Source organism: Pantherophis guttatus, chromosome 17 (genome assembly GCF_059756535.1).
Source record: "Pantherophis guttatus breed Tessera chromosome 17, ASM5975653v1, whole genome shotgun sequence".
NCBI lineage: Eukaryota > Metazoa > Chordata > Lepidosauria > Squamata > Colubridae > Pantherophis > Pantherophis guttatus.
The window spans coordinates 7,785,109-7,804,611 of record NC_142079.1 but is presented as its reverse complement, the minus strand read 5'-3'; the positions used below and the strand labels follow the sequence as shown (position 1 = coordinate 7,804,611).

At 48.0% G+C, this 19,503-nt stretch overlaps 2 protein-coding genes across 5 annotated transcripts in view; both read left to right on the top strand.

Moving 5' to 3' along the window:
* The window catches only part of CLTCL1 (clathrin heavy chain like 1), a 60,894-nt gene extending 58,623 nt beyond the window's left edge, over positions 1-2,271 (top strand). For all 4 annotated transcript variants that reach the window (XM_060683813.2, XM_087880208.1, XM_060683812.2 and 1 more), the window contains one exon: positions 683-2,271. In XM_060683813.2, coding sequence (XP_060539796.1) covers positions 683-801 — 119 coding nt within the window. In that variant the 3' untranslated portion in view covers positions 802-2,271. The remainder of the gene's footprint in view (positions 1-682) is intronic.
* A 4,526-nt stretch (positions 2,272-6,797) lies between these two features.
* SLC25A1 (solute carrier family 25 member 1) overlaps positions 6,798-19,503 on the top strand; it is a 36,017-nt gene continuing 23,311 nt past the window's right edge. The window contains exon 1 of the mRNA XM_060683837.2: positions 6,798-7,084. Coding sequence (XP_060539820.1) covers positions 6,964-7,084 — 121 coding nt within the window. The 5' untranslated portion in view covers positions 6,798-6,963. The remainder of the gene's footprint in view (positions 7,085-19,503) is intronic.

The following is a 19,503-nucleotide window of genomic DNA, read 5'->3' as shown; positions in this document are numbered from 1 at the left end:
TTCCTCTCGGCAGCTTCAGCCGTGTTCTAGTGACTATCCAGGGTTTGTTTTTGTTCGTCACAGGGATCACTGGCCACCACCCTCTATTATATAGTCTCTGGGGTGTGGTCCAGTGACTCAGTTCTAATCCCTAGCACGCCTCCTTAACTGCTGCCATCATTTATCACGCCTTCGTTGGCGTGCATCCAGGAATGACGTCTCCTTCACTCTCATCCGAGACACCTGTCTCCCGGCTAATCTCCTCTCCCTCGGCCGGCACCTGAGACAGTGCCAGAGGGGAGGGGCCTGGAGAGGGAGGCCTGGCTGACTCCTCTTCCTCATGTTCGGAGCTTTCTTCCTCCGATGGGATAGGCTCAGAGGGTGGGGCCACAACAGCCGTAGTGGTCGAAAACGGAGCCCAGGAGGGCCAACGTGACCGAAAATAGAGTCTCGATGAGTGACGTCGAGCTGGCCACTCCCACCCTGGCCACACCATGACTCTCCCCTGGCCCCCTGAGGTCAAGCACAACCGTGATGCGGCCCTCAATGAAATCAAGTTTGACACCCCTCATCTAGAACCTACCTAGCTCCCTCCGCCCTTCAACCATACGTTTTAGCCTCCAGGCCTCCAAATACCCGAAAGGTCTATCCAGGTGAGACTTGGCTTTTCGTTTCCTAACCAACCTTCTCTGCCTCCTTACAGGCCAGCAACTGATGCTGACGGCCGGCCCCAACGCCGTTCCTCCCCAGGCCAACTTTCCTTACGCGTACCCAACACCACCAGGATTCGGCCAGCCGCCGGTTTACGGATTCAACATGTAACTTGCACTGCGACCGATCTTTTTTCACCGGTCACCTCTTCTTCTCTTTCCGTCCCATCTTCCTTCCTTCCTTTTTTTTTTTTTTTTGTCCCAGAAGGCACCAGACATCCTTCTCCATTGGCTCGACCGACTTCCTGCGCCCTCCATGGCTCAGAGACCTGTAAAGGACGCTGTTATTTATTGCTAAAGTCCTGTTACATTTCAAATTTCCACGAGGCGGCTGCCCTGCCCTCCTCCCCCCCCCCCCGCTCGTTTTATTTTTTGGCACCGGCCACCCAAAAGCTCTCTCCATATCGTAGGTGGCATCTCTGCTCCATTAAGACAGCAATAACTTCTTCAGGCCAGAGTTGGGAGGGTGGGAGCGGGGGAGAAGATGTCCCAAGAAATGACAGAAAGGACTGCTGTTGCTTTTTTTTATTTTTAAATTCATCTGCAGAATCCGTTTTTTTTGTTCGTTTGTTGCTAATCCAGTTGTTTCTGGACGGCCTCCAGTGGTTAATGCTTACGAAGGTACTCTTCACAAACGTCGCAGTCGGGCGAATAAGGTGGAATTAGCTTTGGCGATTTCCTGGTGGGAGCGACGTGTTTTTAAAATCATATGTAAAACACTCCTCTTCTTCCTCCTTTCCTCCTGTATGTTTGTAATGCCCGGTCCAAAAAAAAAAAAAAGGAATTTAAGTATGTAGAATGGGAAGAGTTGTAGATTTGATAGAAAGCCACCGAGATTGAAAGAGGAAAAAAAAAAGGGGTGGGGTGGGGGAGGAATTGCTTCTTGGAGTATTTTTGGAAACCCTTGATTGGAGAATAAATCGGATCCTATCTCGGCGCAGGTGATTCCCCCGATGTCTTTTTCCCGTAGTAACGCAGGGCGAGCACCACAAAGGAGGTTACTGGTATTTAAAAGGACAAAATTAAAAAAAAAAACCCACCAATGGCAGCGACCAAGATTTGCAAGCCAACTTCGGCGTATCTCTATTCCCGGGGGAGCCGTAAACATTGGAAAAAACGCGTAAGATTCTAGGATCACACCGACGCTAAAGAATCGTAGCAAAAGCGTAAGATTTTGCTTATTCGTTATCTCCATCCTGAAAGCATCTCTTCTGGTTGTTATTTGAAGCCTGCCGGGCATCCTGAACTGACCCCCAGTAGGTCAAATTTTTTTTATTATTGTTATTGTTATTATTATTATTTTTTCTCGGCTTTGCCAGAATTCTGTCCGATGAAGCCACCTGCGTTCTTGCATTCTCCTCCTCCCCCCCCCCTCCTGATAAGACAACGGCGACCGAATCCTGCTACACTTTTGGTGCCACTTCTTCAGAGAACGTATATCGTTAACGTTTTATGTACTTAAAAACAACAACAGCAGCAGCAGCAACAACCAACAACCTAGATAACCATGTATAAGTTTATGGCTATGGATCTTGTGCTAATCATGACTATTATGGAAGTTCAATTATAAACATAAACCAAACCGGTGTCGCTGTGTGGTTCGCAACGGTGGGGACCGCAAGGGATCAGAGGACCTGGCAGCCCGTGAAGATCGCGCTTGGCAATAGCCCTTAAGACTTATATACCGCTTCGCAGTGCTTTACGGCCCTCTCTAAGCGGTTTACAGAGTCAGCCCTATTGCCCCCCAACAATCTGGATCTCCTCGTTTTACCCACCTCGGAAGGATGGAAGGCTGATTAGATAGATAGATGATAGATAGATAGATAGATAGATAGATGATAGATAGATAGATGATAGATAGATAGATAGATAGATAGATAGATAGATAGCAATAGCACTTAAGACTTATATACCACTTTACAGTGCTTTACGGCCCTCTCTAAGCGGTTTAGAGTCAGCCTATTTGCCCCTAACAATCTGGGTCCTCATTTTACCCACCTCGGATGGATGGGAGGCTGATTTGATTGATAGGTAGATAGATAGATAGATTGCAATAGCACTTAAGACTTATATACCACTTTACAGTGCTTTACGGCCCTCTCTAAGCGGTTTACAGAGTCAGCCTCTTGCCCCCAACAATCTGGGTCCTCATTTTACCCACCTCGGAAGGATGGAAGGCTGATTTGATTGATAGGTAGATAGATAGATAGATAGATTGCAATAGCACTTAAGACTTATATACCACTTTACAGTGCTTTACGGCCCTCTCTAAGCGGTTTACAGAGTCAGCCTATTTGCCCCTAACAATCTGGGTCCTCGTTTTACCCACCCGGAAGGATGGAAGGTTGAGTCAGCCTTGAGCCTGGTGAGATTCGAATTGCCAAATTGCAGGCAATCAGCAGTCAGCAGAAGTTGCCTGCAGTACTGCATTCTAACCACAGGGTGGGAGGGAGGGAAGGAAGGGCAATAGCAATGGCATTCACTGCTTCACAGTGCTTTCCTAGCAGGCCTCTGTGAAGCCTCCTGAGCCCGGAAACTACCGGTTTCGAAAACAGCCTCCCCCGGCCCTCTGGAGGCCGGAAATGTCCCGTTTCTGGACTTCCGGTAGGCCCATTTTTCGCCCTCCCAGAGTCTCCACGCGAGCCCTGTACTGGCATCCAAAACGGGCCGCGTGGAGACTCCTGGGAGGGGAGGGGTGGCACGGGCATGCGTCTCCCACATGCGCGGCAGAGACCCCCAAATCAGCTGGCCTGCAGGAGGTGCATACACATGCGCGGTGGAGCTGATTTAGGGCGACGGCTCGCGTGCCATAGGTTCGCCATGGATATAAGAGCTTGCTTTTTAAACATAGGAAAATTCTGAAAATCTGTCTTGGTGGCAGAGCTCAGACATTGCACCCAGTTTTGGGGGTCTGCGGGTTGCAGATATTAGCACGTCATTCGAATCCAAGACCTCCAAGCTCCCTTCCGACTCTGTTTTTTAAAAAACGGCTCGGTATGCGAACAGAGCCGAAGCTGACGGAATCGTTTTCTTTCCGATTCTACTCAGGCTAATTTTTTTTCGCTCTAGTGTTAGCGCCAGTTTAATGATTTAAGACACGAAGCTAAAAACCAGGAGATCGTGAGTTCTAGTCCGGCCTTCGGCACAAAGCCAACTGGCCGACCTTGGGCCAGTCTTCTCAACCCAAGGAAAAAGCCATGAAAAACGGCTTCTGCAACTTTGCCAAGAAACCAGAGAGATAGCTAGATGTAATTGTATTTCTTTTCCCGCAGCCTCTTGGTTTTTTGGGGGTGTGTGTGTGTGTTTTTTAAAGGACAGGTTGTCCTTAAATTGCGCCAATATGGCATAGAACCAAGCTTGAAATGCAGTCTTTGTTTCAAGCTTCCAGCTGCAAGCGAGCTGTTTTTGCAACAACAAAAAAAGCCAGTTTGGTTGCAATTCACGCATTGGTTCTGGAGCCGAGAAGACTTCCGTGCCAGCCCGCGAGCCAACATCGCGTACTCCATTCCGTTGGGGGGCACAGCAAAAAAAAACCTGGAAGATGGTCCATGGAGTAGACCAAGCCGTCGACACCCGTGAAAAATTTATTTATTTATTTATTTTTGAATTTGTATACCGCCCTTCTCCCTGAGGACTCAGGGCGGTGAACAGCCAAATAAAAACATCAAATACAAATATTAAAATACAGTTAAAAAATATATATATATAAATTTGGCCCCATTAATTAAAACAATAAACAAAACAATTAAAAACACTTAAAAAGAATTAGGCCAGCCCGGCTTGTTGGAAAAGGAAGGTTTTAAGGGCATTAGACTTAAGGACAATTGAACAATGCGAGGTTAAAAGAAAGTTCACCTCTTTAGAAACTCTTCTCTTTCTTCAGATAATCCTTGATTTCCTGCCACAAACCCAGATCAAAATTTCTATTGCTAAGCAAGATAGCTAAACGAGTTTTTGCCCCCATTTTAGGATCTTTCTTGCTAGTCAATCTGGCTTTGATTGACAGGTTGCAAAAAGTGATGAGATGAATCCCCGGGAGACTGCGACCATCATAATAAATACATGTTACTCATTTAACAACTGCAGTGATTCACTTCACAAACGTTGGCAAGAGAAGTCGTAAAAAGGAGCCCTTAGCCAATTTCTCACTTAGCAACATCAATTCTGGGCTCAATTGCGGTCTTAAGTCGAGGAGCACCTGTACCTGAGTCCACCACCTTTCCTAGCGGATCTAGTCTTCGGGTCACCCCTGGTGAACAGGGAACAGGTAAACCTCTCAGGTGACTGGGGAAGTCCCAGGTGACATTCTCTTAGGGACCACTAGAGGGCCGCACGCCCTTAAAACCTCAGCCCCTGAAATCCCCTTGGTCACCACTAGGGGATGTACCTGTCTCGTGCACAGGTACACTCTCGCCTTGCAAAGAGGCGGAAGCAGAGAGCAACCCACCCCTCCTTCCTTGCACCTACGCGGGACTTCCTTTGAACCTCTTGTAGGAAGACCTCGGGTTGAGACGACCCCATCCCCAAATAACTCCATTTGGAAGTCTGGGTTGCACAGGAAGTGCCCGGCAGAGACCTTCCCTGTGTAAGGGGGCACCGTGTGAATGCAACCACTCCACCCCCATGCAGGCTTCCCAGGGGTTGGGGGGCAGCACCCACTCCACGCAGCCGGGAACAGGCTGGCCTCCACGCCACCAGCTTTCCCCTCCTTGCAAAGCTGGGGGGGGGGTCGTGTGAATGCAATCCCTCCACTCCCATGCACGCTTCCCAGGGGTTGGGAGCCAGCCAGGAAGTAACAGTAACAGAGTTGGAAGGGATCTTGGAGGTCATCTAGTCCAACCCCCTGCTCACCCAGGAGACCTATCCTGGGGATTCGAATCACCGACCTTTCTGATCGACAAGGTCACAGGCGTTCCCCTCCTTGCAAAGCTGGGGGGGGTGTCATGTGAATGCAACCCCTCCACTCTCGTGCACGCTTCCCAGAGGTTGGTGGGGAGAGCGGCGCCCCCTCTCCCCCCCACGCAACCAGGAATGGGTTGGCCTCCACGTTACCAGCTTTCCCCTGCGTGCAAAGCGGAGGTCGTGTGAATGCAACCCCCTCCATCCCCGGGCAGAGTTCCCAGGGGTCAGGGGGCAGCGCTCAGGCCACTAGCTGCAAAGCAGGGGGGGGAGGTCGTGTGAATGCCACCCTTTCACTCCCGTGCACGCTTCCCAGAGGTTGGTGGGGAGAGCGGCGCCCACTCCGCTCCACGCAGCCAGGAACGGGCTGGCCTCCACGCTTTCCCCTGCGTGCAAAACTAGGGGGTCGTGTGAATGCAACCCCTCCACTCTCGTGGACGCTGCCAACGGGGGGCGGCGGCGCCCACTCAGCTCCATGCAGCCAGGAAACACGCAAGCATCAACCCCCGCCAGCTTTCCCCTTCTTCGTGCAAAGCGGAGGTTGTGTGAATGCAACCCCTCCACTCCCGTGCACGCTTCCCTGGGGTTGGGGGAGAAATGGCGCCCACTCCGCTCCACGCAGCGAGAAACAAGCTGGCTTCCACGCCACACCAGCTTTCCCTTGCGTGCAAAGCGGAGGTCGTGTGGATGCAACCCCTCCACTCTCGTGCACACTGCCAAATGGGGGAGGGCGGCACCCACTCAGCTCCATGCAGCCAGGAAACACGCAAGCGTCAACCCCCACCAGCTTTCCCCTTCTTCGTGCAAAGCGGAGGTTGTGTGAATGCAACCCCTCCACTCCCGTGCACGCTTCCCAGGGGCTAAGAAGCGGCGCCCACTCCTCTCCACGCAGCGAGGAACAAGCTGGTCTCCACGCCACCAGCTTTCCCCTGCGCCACCAGCTTTCCCCTGCGTGCAAAGTTGGGAGTGGTCGTGTGAATGCAACCCCTCCACTCTCGTGCACGCTACCAACGGGAGGGGGGGGCACCCACTCAGCTCCATGCAGCCAGGAAACACGCAAGCATCAACCCCCACCAGCTTTCCCCTTCTTCGTGCAAAGCGGAGGTCGTGTGGACGCAACCCCTCCACTCCCGTGCACGCTCCAGCCGGCTCCCCCTTCCAAGGCCGGCTGAGCCGGTGACGCCTGGTTGCCCCGCCCGCCCGTGGGCGTGGATGGGTGGGAGGGAAGGAAGGGAAAAAGCAAGGGGGCGGCGGCCGGCCGAGAGGGGCTGGCTGCCGATCACGCCTCCCGGAGGGCTCTATCCGAGCAGCGGGGCCGCTTGCTTGGCACCAGCCGCCTCTTCCTCCTCCTCTTCCTCCTCCACCCGCGACCGCGATGTCTTCCACCCCACCGGCCGCGGGCTTCGTCGGCCCCTTCGCCAGACCCCGCTGCCTGGCTGCCGCAGCCCCGGCCGGCAAAGTCAAGCTGACGCACCCGGGCAAGGCGATCCTGGCAGGTGAGGATATTGGGCATTGCGCCTTTGGCCCGGCTGGCTTTGGAAACCCCCCCTCCCACCTCCCAAGGGATGCATGCACGCATGCATAGATGCATGCACGCATGCATAGGTGCATGCATGCATGGGCGGGGCTGCTTGGCTGCTGCTCTGCCCTCCCCTCCCCTTCGTGCACCGGGGTGGAACTTTTCTGGTTGCAACAACGCCAAAAAAGCAAAACATGCGTGGAAACTCTCTTTCTTTCTTTCTTTCTTTCTTTCTTGGCTGGTGCCACGTTTGATTTTTTTTTAACTCAGCCTGGGTGTTTTGTTGGAAAGGGGGAGGGGAGGATTCTTCTCCCATCGCCCCCACCCCCCCCATGGCGTTCTTACTTCCGCCTCAACCTTCCTTCCTTCCTTATTTCTTTCTTTCCCTTCCTCCCTCCCTCCCTCCCTTCTTTCTTTTTTTCTCTTTCCCTCCCTCCTTCCCTTCCTTCCTTCCTTATTTATTTATTTATTTATTTCCCTTCCTTCTTTCTTTCTTTCCCTTCCTTCCTCCTCCCTTCCTCCCTCCCTCCCTTCTTTCTTTCTTTCTCATTCCCTCCCTTCCTTCCTTATTTCTTTCTTTCCCTTCCTTCCTTATTTCTTTCCTTCCTTCTTTCTTTCTTTTCCCTCCTTCCTCCCTCCCTCCTTTCTTTCTTTCTATCTTTCTCTTTCCCTTCCTTCTTTCTTTCTTTCCCTTCCTTCCTTTCTTATTTCTTTCTTTCTTTCCCTTCCTTCTTTCTTTCTTTCCCTTCCTTCCTCCTTCCTTCCTCCCTCCCTTCCTTCCTTATTTCTTTCTTTTCCCTCCTCCCTCCCTCCCTCCCTCCCTCCTTTCTTTCTTTCTTTCTTTCTTTCTTTCTTTCTTTCTTTCTATCTATCTTTCTATCTATCTATCTATCTATCTATCTATCTATCTATCTATCTATATCTATTTTTCTCTTTCCCTTCCTTCCTTATTTCTTTCTTTTCCTTCCTTCTTTCTATCTATCTATCTCTTCCCCCCCCCCCCTTTCTCCTTCGTTTTGCAACCGGTAGTAAGCTGCACAAAAAAAAAAAAGAGGCAGGCGATTCAAACAACTCCGCCCTTCCACCCCCCCTTTTCTCTCTCTCTCTCTCTCTCTCGCCATCGGCTGCTTTGCGGCTGCCGCTTTGGGATTGGCGAGCTGGCATCAACCCTCCTTTTTGTGGTCGGAGATCATTGGCTTGTTAACGAAGAGGCCCAAGTTCCTAGTCCCTGGGGTTTGTCGTCACTAGGGGTGGCGGTGGGGGGGGGGAAGGTTGTTTTGACGCTGCTTCTCCGGCGGCTCCTTTAAATTCACTGGCAAGTGATGGAGCGATTAATAATAGTGCCCTATCAAAGATGGGGTGTTGGAAAGCAGAGGCTGGTCTTTGATCAGTGGATTAAAGTCACAAAGATTTTTTTAAAAAAGATGTGGAGACTCTAGAAAGAGTGCAGAGAAGAGCAACCAAGATGATTAGAGGGCTGGAGGCTAAAACATACGAAGAACGGTTGCAGGATCTGGGTATGACTAGTTTAATGAAAAGAAGGACCAGGGGAGACATGATGGCAGTCTTCCAATATCTCAGGGGCTTCCACAAAGAAGAGGGAGTCAAGCTCTTCTCCAAAGCACCTGAAGGCAGGACAAGAAGCAATGGGTGGAAACTCATCAAGGAGAGAAGCAACTTAGAACTAAGGAGGAATTTCCTAAGAGTGAGAACAATTAACCGGTGGAACAACTTGCCACCAGAAGTTGTGAATGCTCCAACACTGGAGGCTTTCAAGAAGAGATTGGACAACCATTGGAATGGGATGACATAAGATTCCCTCCCCCCCCCTTTCATCCCCTAGTTTTCGAACTGCTAGGTTGGCAGAAGCTGGGACAAGTCACGGGAGCTCACCCCGTTACGCGGCACTAGGGATTCGAACTGCTGAACGGGCCAACCTTTCGATCGTTAAGCTCAGCGTCTTAGCCACTGAGCCACCACATTTGTGCATTTTGTCAGCAAATTGATCTGGGGTGTGTGTGATGGCCGGAGGTTTGGATTTGCTCCTGTGAGCCCAAAATCCCAGAGTTCAAATCCTTGACCTTACAGAAAGTAGGATAAAATCAGTGTTATCCTAGAGCTGCTTCCGTGCAGGTAATCCTCGACTTTCAACCGTTCATTTAGTGACCATTGAAAGTTACAACGACGCTAAAAAAAAAAAAAAAGTGGGTGGCATCCAATCCTCACACTTATGACTGTTGCGGTGTCTTAGAGTCACGTGATTGCCGTTTGCGGCTTCCCGGCAAGTTCCGACGATCAAAATCCATGGGAGAAACCAGAGTGGCTTAACAACTTTGCGATCCGCTTAATGACGGCACTGATTTCGCTTAATGATAGTGGCAACAAGCTTCTAAAAATTGGGCGTGTCTCTTTTAGGGACGGCCTTGCTGGACAAAGGAGGAAATTCTAGTCCCAATTCGATGGTCATAAGTTGAGAACTGCAACTTGAACTGCGATGCAAACAAACCCATGCACACACACACACACACACTAGGAATGGCTTGTTTAGTTTTACGCGGCTATTGGTTGGACTTTTGCACCAGCTCAGTCTGGAAGAGCAACGCAACACGTTGGGTTTGGTGGTCCTACGAATCAAGTTTGGCTCGGTTTATGGCCGTGTTAGCAAGGAAGGAATCCATTTCGAATCCCCGTGTTCTTACTTTTTGGTTTTTCGGAAAGAATTCAGGATTCTGTGGCACTGGACCTTTTTGTTGTTAGTTGTGAAGTTGTGTCTGACCCATTGCGCCCCCATGGATAACATTCCTCCAAGACTTCCTGTCTTCTATCATCCTCCGGAGTCCATTGAAGCTCACGCCGACTGCTTCAGTGACTCCATCCAGCCACCTCCTTCTCTGCCGTCCCCTTCTTCTTCTTTTGCCCTCCATCGTTCCCAGCATTAGGCTCTTCTCCAGGGAGTCCTTCCTTCTCATTAGGTGGCCAAAGGATTTGAGTTTCCTCTTCAGGATCTGGCCTTCTAAAGAGCAGTCAGGGTTGGTCTCCTCTAGGACTGACCGGTTGGATCGCCTTGCAGTCCAAGGGACTCGCAGGAGTCTTCTCCAGCACCAGAGTTCAAAGGCCTCCATTCTTTGGCCTTCTCAGCCTTCCTTATGGTCCAACTTTCCCAGCCATCCATTGCAACTGGGAAAACCATCGCCTTGACTATACGCACTTTTCTTGGACCTTAGAATCTAGCAAAATCGATCCAACAGTCAGCCACGCCTGTTGTTCCTTGCGGTTGTTCCGGTATTGCCTGTTGTTGCTCCTGTGCTGACTGACGCGGTTACTTCCATCTTGCCTGTAGCAAAAACTATCTTGCAAGTTTGTTTGGACAGGAATGTTATGAATGAAGACTTTGTTTTTGGCAGATAGCAAATAACAAAAAAAAAAGGAAAAAAAAAGAGTACATTTCCAGAACAAACTTTGGTTAGCATCTTCCCCTGATCTTAATTGCATTAAAGAAATGGAGTTTGTACGGCATCTTTAATAAGCAGCTATTTTGGTAGCACAGAGTCATCGATCCTCTTAGAGTGATTTCTTCCAGAACAAAGGCTTCTTGGTACTTCAAAATACGTGGTGCAATTTATTTTCCTGGCCCTTAGACTGAGTGGAGTGGAGTTTTTTTGCAAGCTAATCCGTCTCGTTATTTTATAGTTTTCTGGGGTTTTGCAAGCCCAGAAAAGTAGATCAATTCAGTCAAACCAAAATCAAGGTCTGTGGGATCCTTGGCGCTCTCCGAGCTTGGTTGTTTTCTTGCAGACATTTCATGACCCAGCTAGTTAACATCATCAGCGGTAGGAGAGAATGGGGTTGGCAGAGAGGAGGAGGAGCAAGACAAGAAACAATGATTGGAAACTAAGCAAGGAAAGAACCAAACCTAGAATAAGGAAACATTTCCTGACAGAGGAGTTAATCAGTAGGAACAGTTTGCATTTGGAAGTTGTGGGTGGCATAGAAATTCGGTAAATTAAATTAAATTAATTGTGGGTGCTCCATCACTGGAGGCTTTTAAGAAGGAACTAGACAACCATTTGTCTGAAACGGTTATCCAGCAGAGGGTTGGACTAGAAGACCTCCAATATCCCATCCAACTCTGTTATTCTGTTATTCGTTGTCTCGGGAATCGGCCATTTTGCTCCCTCCGGCTTCTGTGGCTGGTACGTTATTCTTTCCACGCCTGAAGATCTCGCTGTGAGTTGTTCTCCTCCAGTGCACTTGCTCTCTGGGCACCTCATGCTGACAGCTGGCTGATGTTACAAGGGCACTTCATTTTTCCTCCCACTGACAGGTCTTGTGCTGTGCATGTTAAAAAGGAGGGTGGTTTTTCAGGGCCTTAAAAACAGGAGGAACTGTCGCTCGACGACAAATCAGTTTTGCATCCCCCGAATCCTTGGATTCCATCAAATCTTCCCTAGATATAGTTGGAAGGCTGGGAAGCCACCTCCAAGCATCATGTTGTTGTTGTTGTTGTTAGTTGCGAAGTCGTGTCCGACCCATCGCGACCCCATGGACAACGTTCCTCCAGGCCTTCCTGTCCTCTACCATCCTCTGGAGTCCCTTGAAGCTCACGCCGACTGCTTCAGTGACTCCATCCAGCCACCTCGTTCTCTGCCGTCCCCTTCTTCTTCTTTTGCCCTCCATCGTTCTCAGCATTAGGCTCTTCTCCAGGGAGTCCTTCCTTCTCATTAGGTGGCCAAAGGATTTGAGTTTCATCTTCAGGATCTGGCCTTCTAAAGAGCAGTCAGGGTTGATCTCCTCTAGGACTGACCGGTTGGGTCGCCTTGCAGTCCAAGGGACTCGCAGGAGTCTTCTCCAGCACCAGAGTTCAAAGGCCTCCATTCTTTGGCTCTCAGCCTTCCTTATGGTCCAACTATCCCAGCCATCCATTGCAACTGGGAAAACCATCGCCTTGACTATACGCACTTTGTCCCAGCTTCTGCCAACCTAGCAGTTCGAACGCACGTAAAAAAAATGCAAGTAGAAAAATAGGGACCACCTTTGGTGGGAAGGGAACAGCGTTCCAACGTGCGCCTTTGGCGTTGAGTCATGCCGGCCACATGACCACGGAGACGTCTTCGGACAGCGCTGGCTCTTCGGCTCTGAAATGGAGATGAGAGCCGCCCCCTAGAGTCGGGAACGACTAGCACATATGTGCAAGGGGAACCTTTATCTTTACGAAGCATTTCCCTCTCGGGCGGATGGAGCCTTGGTAGTACAGTGGTTTAATGCACCCTGTAATTAACACAGCTGCCTGCAATTTCTGCAGGTTCGAATCTCGCCAAGGCTCAAGGTTGACTCAGCCTTCCATCCTTTCTAAGGTGGGTAAATTGAGGACCCAGTTTGTGGGGGCAATAAGCTGACTTTGTATAAATATATACAAAAAGGATGAAGGCTATTGCTGAGCACATTGTAAGCTGCCCTGAGTCTCCGGAGAAGGGCGGCATATAAATCAAATAAAAATAAAATAAAATAAAAAATGGAAACCCTTGCTCCGAAGAGGCACCGTCGGCCATGACTCGGTTATCCCTGAAAGAACACCTCGTCATGCTCCAAAAGCAGATTTTTGAGGGAAGTGTTGACGCTTGTAGGATTGTGAAAGAGGTTTTACGTGTGTGTGAAAGAACCTGTTCTTGTAAAATGAAGGACAGTGTATTGCTTCACTCTCTTCGTTCGGCTTTCATCTGCAACGGTTGTTGACATATAGTGTTTACCCGCCTGACGATATGCCCCGGAGGCCCGGAGCATTTCCCATTTACTGTTCTCATTGAAGCATTAAATGGAGAGTGGGAGGCTCTTTCATTCTCCAGAAAATATGATTTTTATGGGCCCAGAACAGCCACAGCCGGTGACGAAGGCCATGAAGATTAAAAACCATCGATCGACTGTTACTTTTCTGTAAATAAAAGTACTCCCGATTTCAACCGAGGCAGCTGGTTAGACCAAAACCTGGTCTCTTCCTAAGGATGAATAAAAGAATAATAGAATGAAACAGAGTTGGAAGGGACCTTTAGAGCTCTTCTAGTCCAACCCCCTGCTCAGGCAGAAAAACCTATACCAGTGATGGCCAACCTTTTTCTCTTCGTGTGCCAAAGGTGCTCGTGCGTGGCAGTGTGCATGTGTGCAGGCAGCCATAATGGAATGCGCACGCCCCCGCGCATGAATGCATGAACACCCCTCCCCCCGCGCACATGCCCTCCAGAGGCCGGAGAGGCGCTCATTTCCGGACTTCTGGGAAGCCTGTTTTTCACCCTCCCCAGGCTCTACGCGGGCCCTGCACTTAAACTGGCATCCAAAACGGGCCGCGTGGAGCCTCCTGGGCCCAAAAATGGACCGTGGGGGTGGGACGCCACGTTCCCCCCACCTCCCTGCACATGGGAGTGTGACCCCCGCCCTTTCCCGCATGTGCATGCAACCCCCCCCTGCATGCACACGCATCTCCTGCATGCACCCGACCCCCTGCAAATCCCGAAAATCAGCTGGCTCGGTGACGGCTTGCGTGCCTGCAGAGAGGGCTCTGCCTGCCACTTCTGACACGCGTGGCATAGGTTCACCATTTGAGACAAATGGTTGTCCAAAATCTTCTTTACAAAACTTCCAGTGTTGGAGCACCCACAGCTTCTGAAAACAAGAGGTTCCACTGATGAGTTGTTCTCACTGTCAGGAAATTCCTCCTTAATTCCAGGTTGCTTCCACTCCGTGATAAACTTCCCATCGGTTGCTTCTTGTCCTGCCTTCAGGTGCTTTGGAGAATAGGTTGATTCCCCCCTCTTCTCAATGAGAGCCCCTCAAATACTGGGATGGCTGCTACTCTTGGCACCTTTGGTCCTTCTTTTCGTTAGACTTCAACCCTTCATTTTGGAAGCTTCCATTTAGAACCAGCTTCCAGAACCAAACATTAGTTTGAAGATATGGTGAGCGTTTCATTTTGTTTCTTTTTTCTTCACTGCCACAAATTCCAGAAATGATATCCAAATTAAGAACATATTTTCCTCTTTAAATAAAAGTATTCGATTTTGGTTTTGTTGATTAGAAAGATTTGGTTGTTCTAGAAATGGCTATTTATTTATTTATTTATTTATTGGTTCGATTTATATGCCGCCCTTCTCCGGAGACTCAGAGCGGTTTACAATGCGTTAAGCAATAGCCTTCATACTTTTGTATATACCTGCTCAGTAGGGCTTTCGACCCCCCCCCCAAAGTGGTGTTCTTTTTTATACAAAGTCAGCTTATTGCCCCCACAAACTGGGTCCTCATTTTACCTACCTCGAAAGGATGGAAGGCTGAGTCAACCTTGAGCCTGGTGAGATTTGAACTTGCAGTAATTGCAGGCAGCTGGTGCTATTTAACAGCGCTTTAGTCTGCTGCGCCACCAAGGCTCAGTGTAATGTGTAAAAGCAAAAAGTTGAAGTGTATTTATCTTGTACTGTGCTAGGAAGAGTTGGAAGTCAACGCCCCCTTTTCTTTCTTTTTCTCTTGCCCCTTGTATCTCACACACTCCCTTTCCCCATTTCCTTTCCTTTCCTTAATTTCCTATTTTCTTTTCTTTTTTTTGTATTTTATACAATAAAAAAATAAAACGAAGATATACCACTTTATAATGCCTTGGTAAGGCCACACTTGGAATATTGCATTCAGTTTTGGTCGCCACGATGTTAAAAAAAATGTTGAGATTCTAAAAAGAGTGCAGAGAAGAGCAACAAAGATGATTAGGGGAGTGGAGGCTAAAATATATGAAGAATGGTTGCTGGAATTGGGTATGTCTATGGGAGTATATCATGTCTATGGGAGACATGATAGCAGTGTTCCAATATCTCAGGGGCTGCCACAAAGAAGTGGGAGTCAAGCTATTCTCCAAAGCACCTGAAGGCAGGACAAGAAGCAGTGGGTGGAAACTCATCAAGGAGAGAAGCAACTTAGAACTAAGGAGAAATTTCCTGACGGTTAGAACAATTAATCAGTGGAACAACTTGCCACCAGAAGTTGTGAATGTTCCAATACTGGAAATTTTTAAGAAGAGATTGGATAACCATTTGTCTGAAGTGGTGTAGAGCTTCCTGCCTAAGCAGGGGGCTGGACTAGGAGACCTCCAAGGTCCCTTCCGACTCTGTTATTCTGTTCTATATGGTGAGCGATCTTAAAATCATGCTTAATGAACTTTAGAAGGTTGTGGACCAACCTGTTTGTACAGCTCAGAAGCCCAAAGCTGTTAAACCACATTCTGGTTTTTGGCAAAATCTGATCTCGGCTCCTGTGCTTTTCAAACCTTTTTTTATTATCGTAGTAGGTTGCGTGAACCCAGAAAACGTTAATGAAGCATTCTTAAGCACATTTTGCTTGCGGTATAGAAAGTCTTGCAATCCTAACATGGACCTGTTTTTCTGCTGTGTATGCATTTATTTTTTTTTATTATAAATTATACCACATCTAGAAATGATGCCATCTCCCTCATAGTGCAACTCTGGCTATTTGTGTCTTGGGTGTGTTTTCGATTTTATTCAAGATTCATTTTAATAAGGAAGATAAAAAGGAATGCAAACTAAAAAAATCAAAATCGGAGAGAAAACTAGAATTGCAAGAAAGGAAAGAAAAAATAGAAAAGGAAGAACAAAAGCCCAAAGAAGTAACTTTCGATCTTCTTTATAGGTACAATTATACATTTACCTCTTATCTGTCCCCAATTATAAATAAATTTCCCCACTGGAATATAAGGCATAAATTATCATTTCTGTTGAAGGCAGACTCTCCTCCCCTGGTAAGGGCTATCACTCGCTATCTTAAAAGGATGACAGCAATACGAGCCAGTTATATCGAAAAGAATTTCATTGATTGTAAGAAAGATGAGCTGACTTAGAGAGGAGCTATCTTATTTGGGTTATCTAGTCTTGGCAACTTAGCTATTGAAATCTGATATTGTAAAATGTTAATGTCATATATCATATATTTTTTTAGACTGTTATTTCTGGAACTGTTTTGTCTTTTTCCCTTTTTTTTCTGTTTTGTTTGAAAAGGCCTTCGGGCTATTCAATAAACTAATACTCTTACTCTGTGGTTAACAACCTAACACTCCTCTTGTTTACCATCTATCTTGTCTAATCATTAAACCTTAACTTCTTAAGTTCATTTTTGTTTTCTGTTTCTGCAAAAAGTGCATAAGATGTTTCCAATCGGCAATTTTGTTTGTTGCTGTTGTTAGTTGCGAAGTCATGTCCGATCCATCGCGACCCCATGGACAACGTTCCTCCAGCTCTTCCTGTCCTCTACCATCCTCTGGAGTCCATTGAAGCTCACGCCGACTGCTTCAGTGACTCCATCCAGCCAACTCGTTCTCTGCCGTCCCCTTCTTCTTCTTTTGCCCTCCATCGTTCCCAGCATTAGGCTCTTCTCCAGGGAGTCCTTCCTTCTCATGAGGTGGCCAAAGGATTTGAGTTTCCTCTTCAGGATCTGGCCTTCTAAAGAGCAGTCAGGGTTGATCTCCTCTAGGACTGACCAGTTGGATCGCCTTGCAGTCCAAGGGACTCGCAGGAGTCTTCTCCAGCACCAGAGTTCAAAGGCCTCCATTCTTTGGCGCTCAGCCTTCCTTATGGTCCAACTTTCCCAGCCATCCATTGCAGCTGGGAAAACCATCACCTTGACTATACGCACTTTTGTTGGCAGGGTGATGTCTCTGCTTTTTAGTAAACTATCTAGATTTGCCATAGCTTTCCTCCCCAGGAGCAAGTTATGATCCAAATCAGCAATAAAGGTAGATATATTGGATTTTTTTTTCTCTGATCAAAGAAGTCAGTTTAGCCATCTCAGCGAGTTCCAGCATCTTCACCCAACCTTCCTCATTGTGGCGAACACTGGGGAAAAAAAATCTGCTTTTTCTGTTAGGTTCTTGTGGACAGCAGGGTGCTTTATTGCCGTTGTAAATTCTCTCTCCAGTTCTTGATGTGTCCCTTGGAGAAATGACTCTGCAAAGAAGAGGGGAAAAAAAGGGGGGGTGGAGAGATTTTGTCCCGCTGTTCTTGGCGCTTTTCTCAGCGTGCAACTCAATCTATGTTTTAGATCAGTCCTAAAAGTGGACGTTTGCATATGAATACATGTCTGCAGAGCTTTTTGGCAACATGTTCATTGTATATATGTATACAATGACAATAAAGGTTATTATTATCGTCCCTTTTATTCACATTAAACATGAAACTCAGTCAACTGAACATTCAAAAATGCATCACAAATACCATTTACTGGTGCTAATGGTTGATACGGGTTGCTGCCAGCGTCTTAGGTATCAACCAAGTACCTTCTTAAGATGTACGATGTTCCAAGTAGCACAATTTTTTGCAGTTCTGGTGTTATTGCAAGAAGCTGCCATTTCTTGATGTGTTTTGTAAAATTCTCGGACATGGTACCAAGCACCCCGATGACAATGGGTATCACTGTCACATGTTTCATCCATAATCACGTAGTTTTGATGGCCAGGTTGCGATATTTTGTGATTTTTTTTCCCCAGTTCTTTTTCTTCAACTCTGGCGTCTCCTGGTACCGCGATATGAATAAATTGTACGTTTCGGTTTTCGACAACTGTGATATCTGCCATGTTGTGTTCCAAATGACGAGCCATCTGTATTTGAAAAATCCCACAAGATCTTCACCTCCTCATTTTCTATGACTTTTTTCCACTTTTATGTTCCCGTGACTTTTCGGATACAGGGAAGGGCGTATTTTTTTACATAATGATCAGTGGATTAATTTAGCAACTCGATCATGTCTAGCTTTGTAATCGGTTTGCGTGATTTTGCTGCACTCGCATATTAAGCGTGAAACAGTTTCAGCTTTGTCATTGCAAAGTCGGCAGTTTGGATTGTCGGTGGCTATTGCAAAATCGCCATTCCCTCCCCACTCCAGGGGAAGGATATTGCAAAATCTCCATTCCCACCCGACTCTGGGGCCAGCCAGAGATGGCATTTGCTGGTTCTCCGAATTACTGAAAATTTCCGGTACCGGTTCTCCAAAACGCATCAGAACCTGCTGGATTTCACCCCTGCTTTAAACCCCTAGCTTGATATATCTCTCCCCCCCCCCTTGGAGGACTGCCCTCTGTCCTGTTCCCAGATTAAAACCCTCCTCTGCAGTTAGAGGAAAAGAATGACGTTTATATCTGGTGTTTTCAGCCTTGAGCCTGCGCCAAGAGGGAGCTGCCAAGCATTCCTTGCTGAAGGTCATTGCCAGTGGTCACTCTTGGAAGCAGGGAAAGGGGTCCTATTGATTTCCCCTTTGCTCTACCTGGCAAGTCGGCTGTCAACTCTACCTTTGGAAGGAGCTGGAGGGGTTTTGCTTAGCTCAACCCACAACTTCTACCCTTCTGGCACATGGTGTCCTCTACTGATCTGATTTTCACACTGTTCGGTCCAAATTCTGGGTCTGAGTTCCCACATTGCAACAAAGCTGTTGGGTTGGGAAAGGTGGGGGGGGGGGTTTGGAAAGCAAACCATGGTTGGCTGAGTTGAGCCAGGAAACGGAGCCAAACGTTACAGCCCTCAAAGGCAAGGAGGTGGATTTTGCCGGGCGTGTTCAGCCATGCACTTTTGGGGAGATGGAAATTGCTCCATCGTTCTGCGAGTGGATTATTTTTTGTGGTTTATAAACTGCATGAACATTTTGAAGCAGTGTTTAGCAACTTTAAGGTGGACTTCCACTCCCAGAATTCCCCAGCCAGCATGCTTTAAGATGGGTGGACTTCAACTCCCAGAATTCCCCAGCTAGCATGCTTTAAGATGGGTAGATTGTAACTCCCAGAATTCCCCAGCCAGCATGCTTTAAAATGGATGGACTTCCACTCCCAGAATTCCCCAGCTAGCATGCTTTAAGATGGGTGAACTTCCACTTCCAGAATTCCCCAGCTAGCATGCTTTAAGATGGGTGAACTTCCACTTCCAGAATTCCCCAGCTAGCATGCTTTAAGATGGGTGAACTTCCACTTCCAGAATTCCCCAGCTAGCATGCTTTAAGATGGGTGAACTTCCACTTCCAGAATTCCCCAGCTAGCATGCTTTAAGATGGGGTAGATTGTAACTCCCAGAATTCCCCAGCCAGCATGCTTTAAAATGGATGGACTTCCACTCCCAGAATTCCCCAGCCAGCATGCTTTAAGATGGGTAGATTTCAACTCCCAGAATTCCCCAGCCAGCATGTTTTAAAATGGATGGATTTCCACTCCCAGAATTCCCCAGCTAGCATGCTTTAAGATGGGGTAGATTGTAACTCCCAGAATTCCCCAGCCAGCATGCTTTAAGATGGGTAGATTGTAACTCCCAGAATTCCCCAGCCAGCATGCTTTAAGATGGGTAGATTGTAACTCCCAGAATTCCCCAGCCAGCA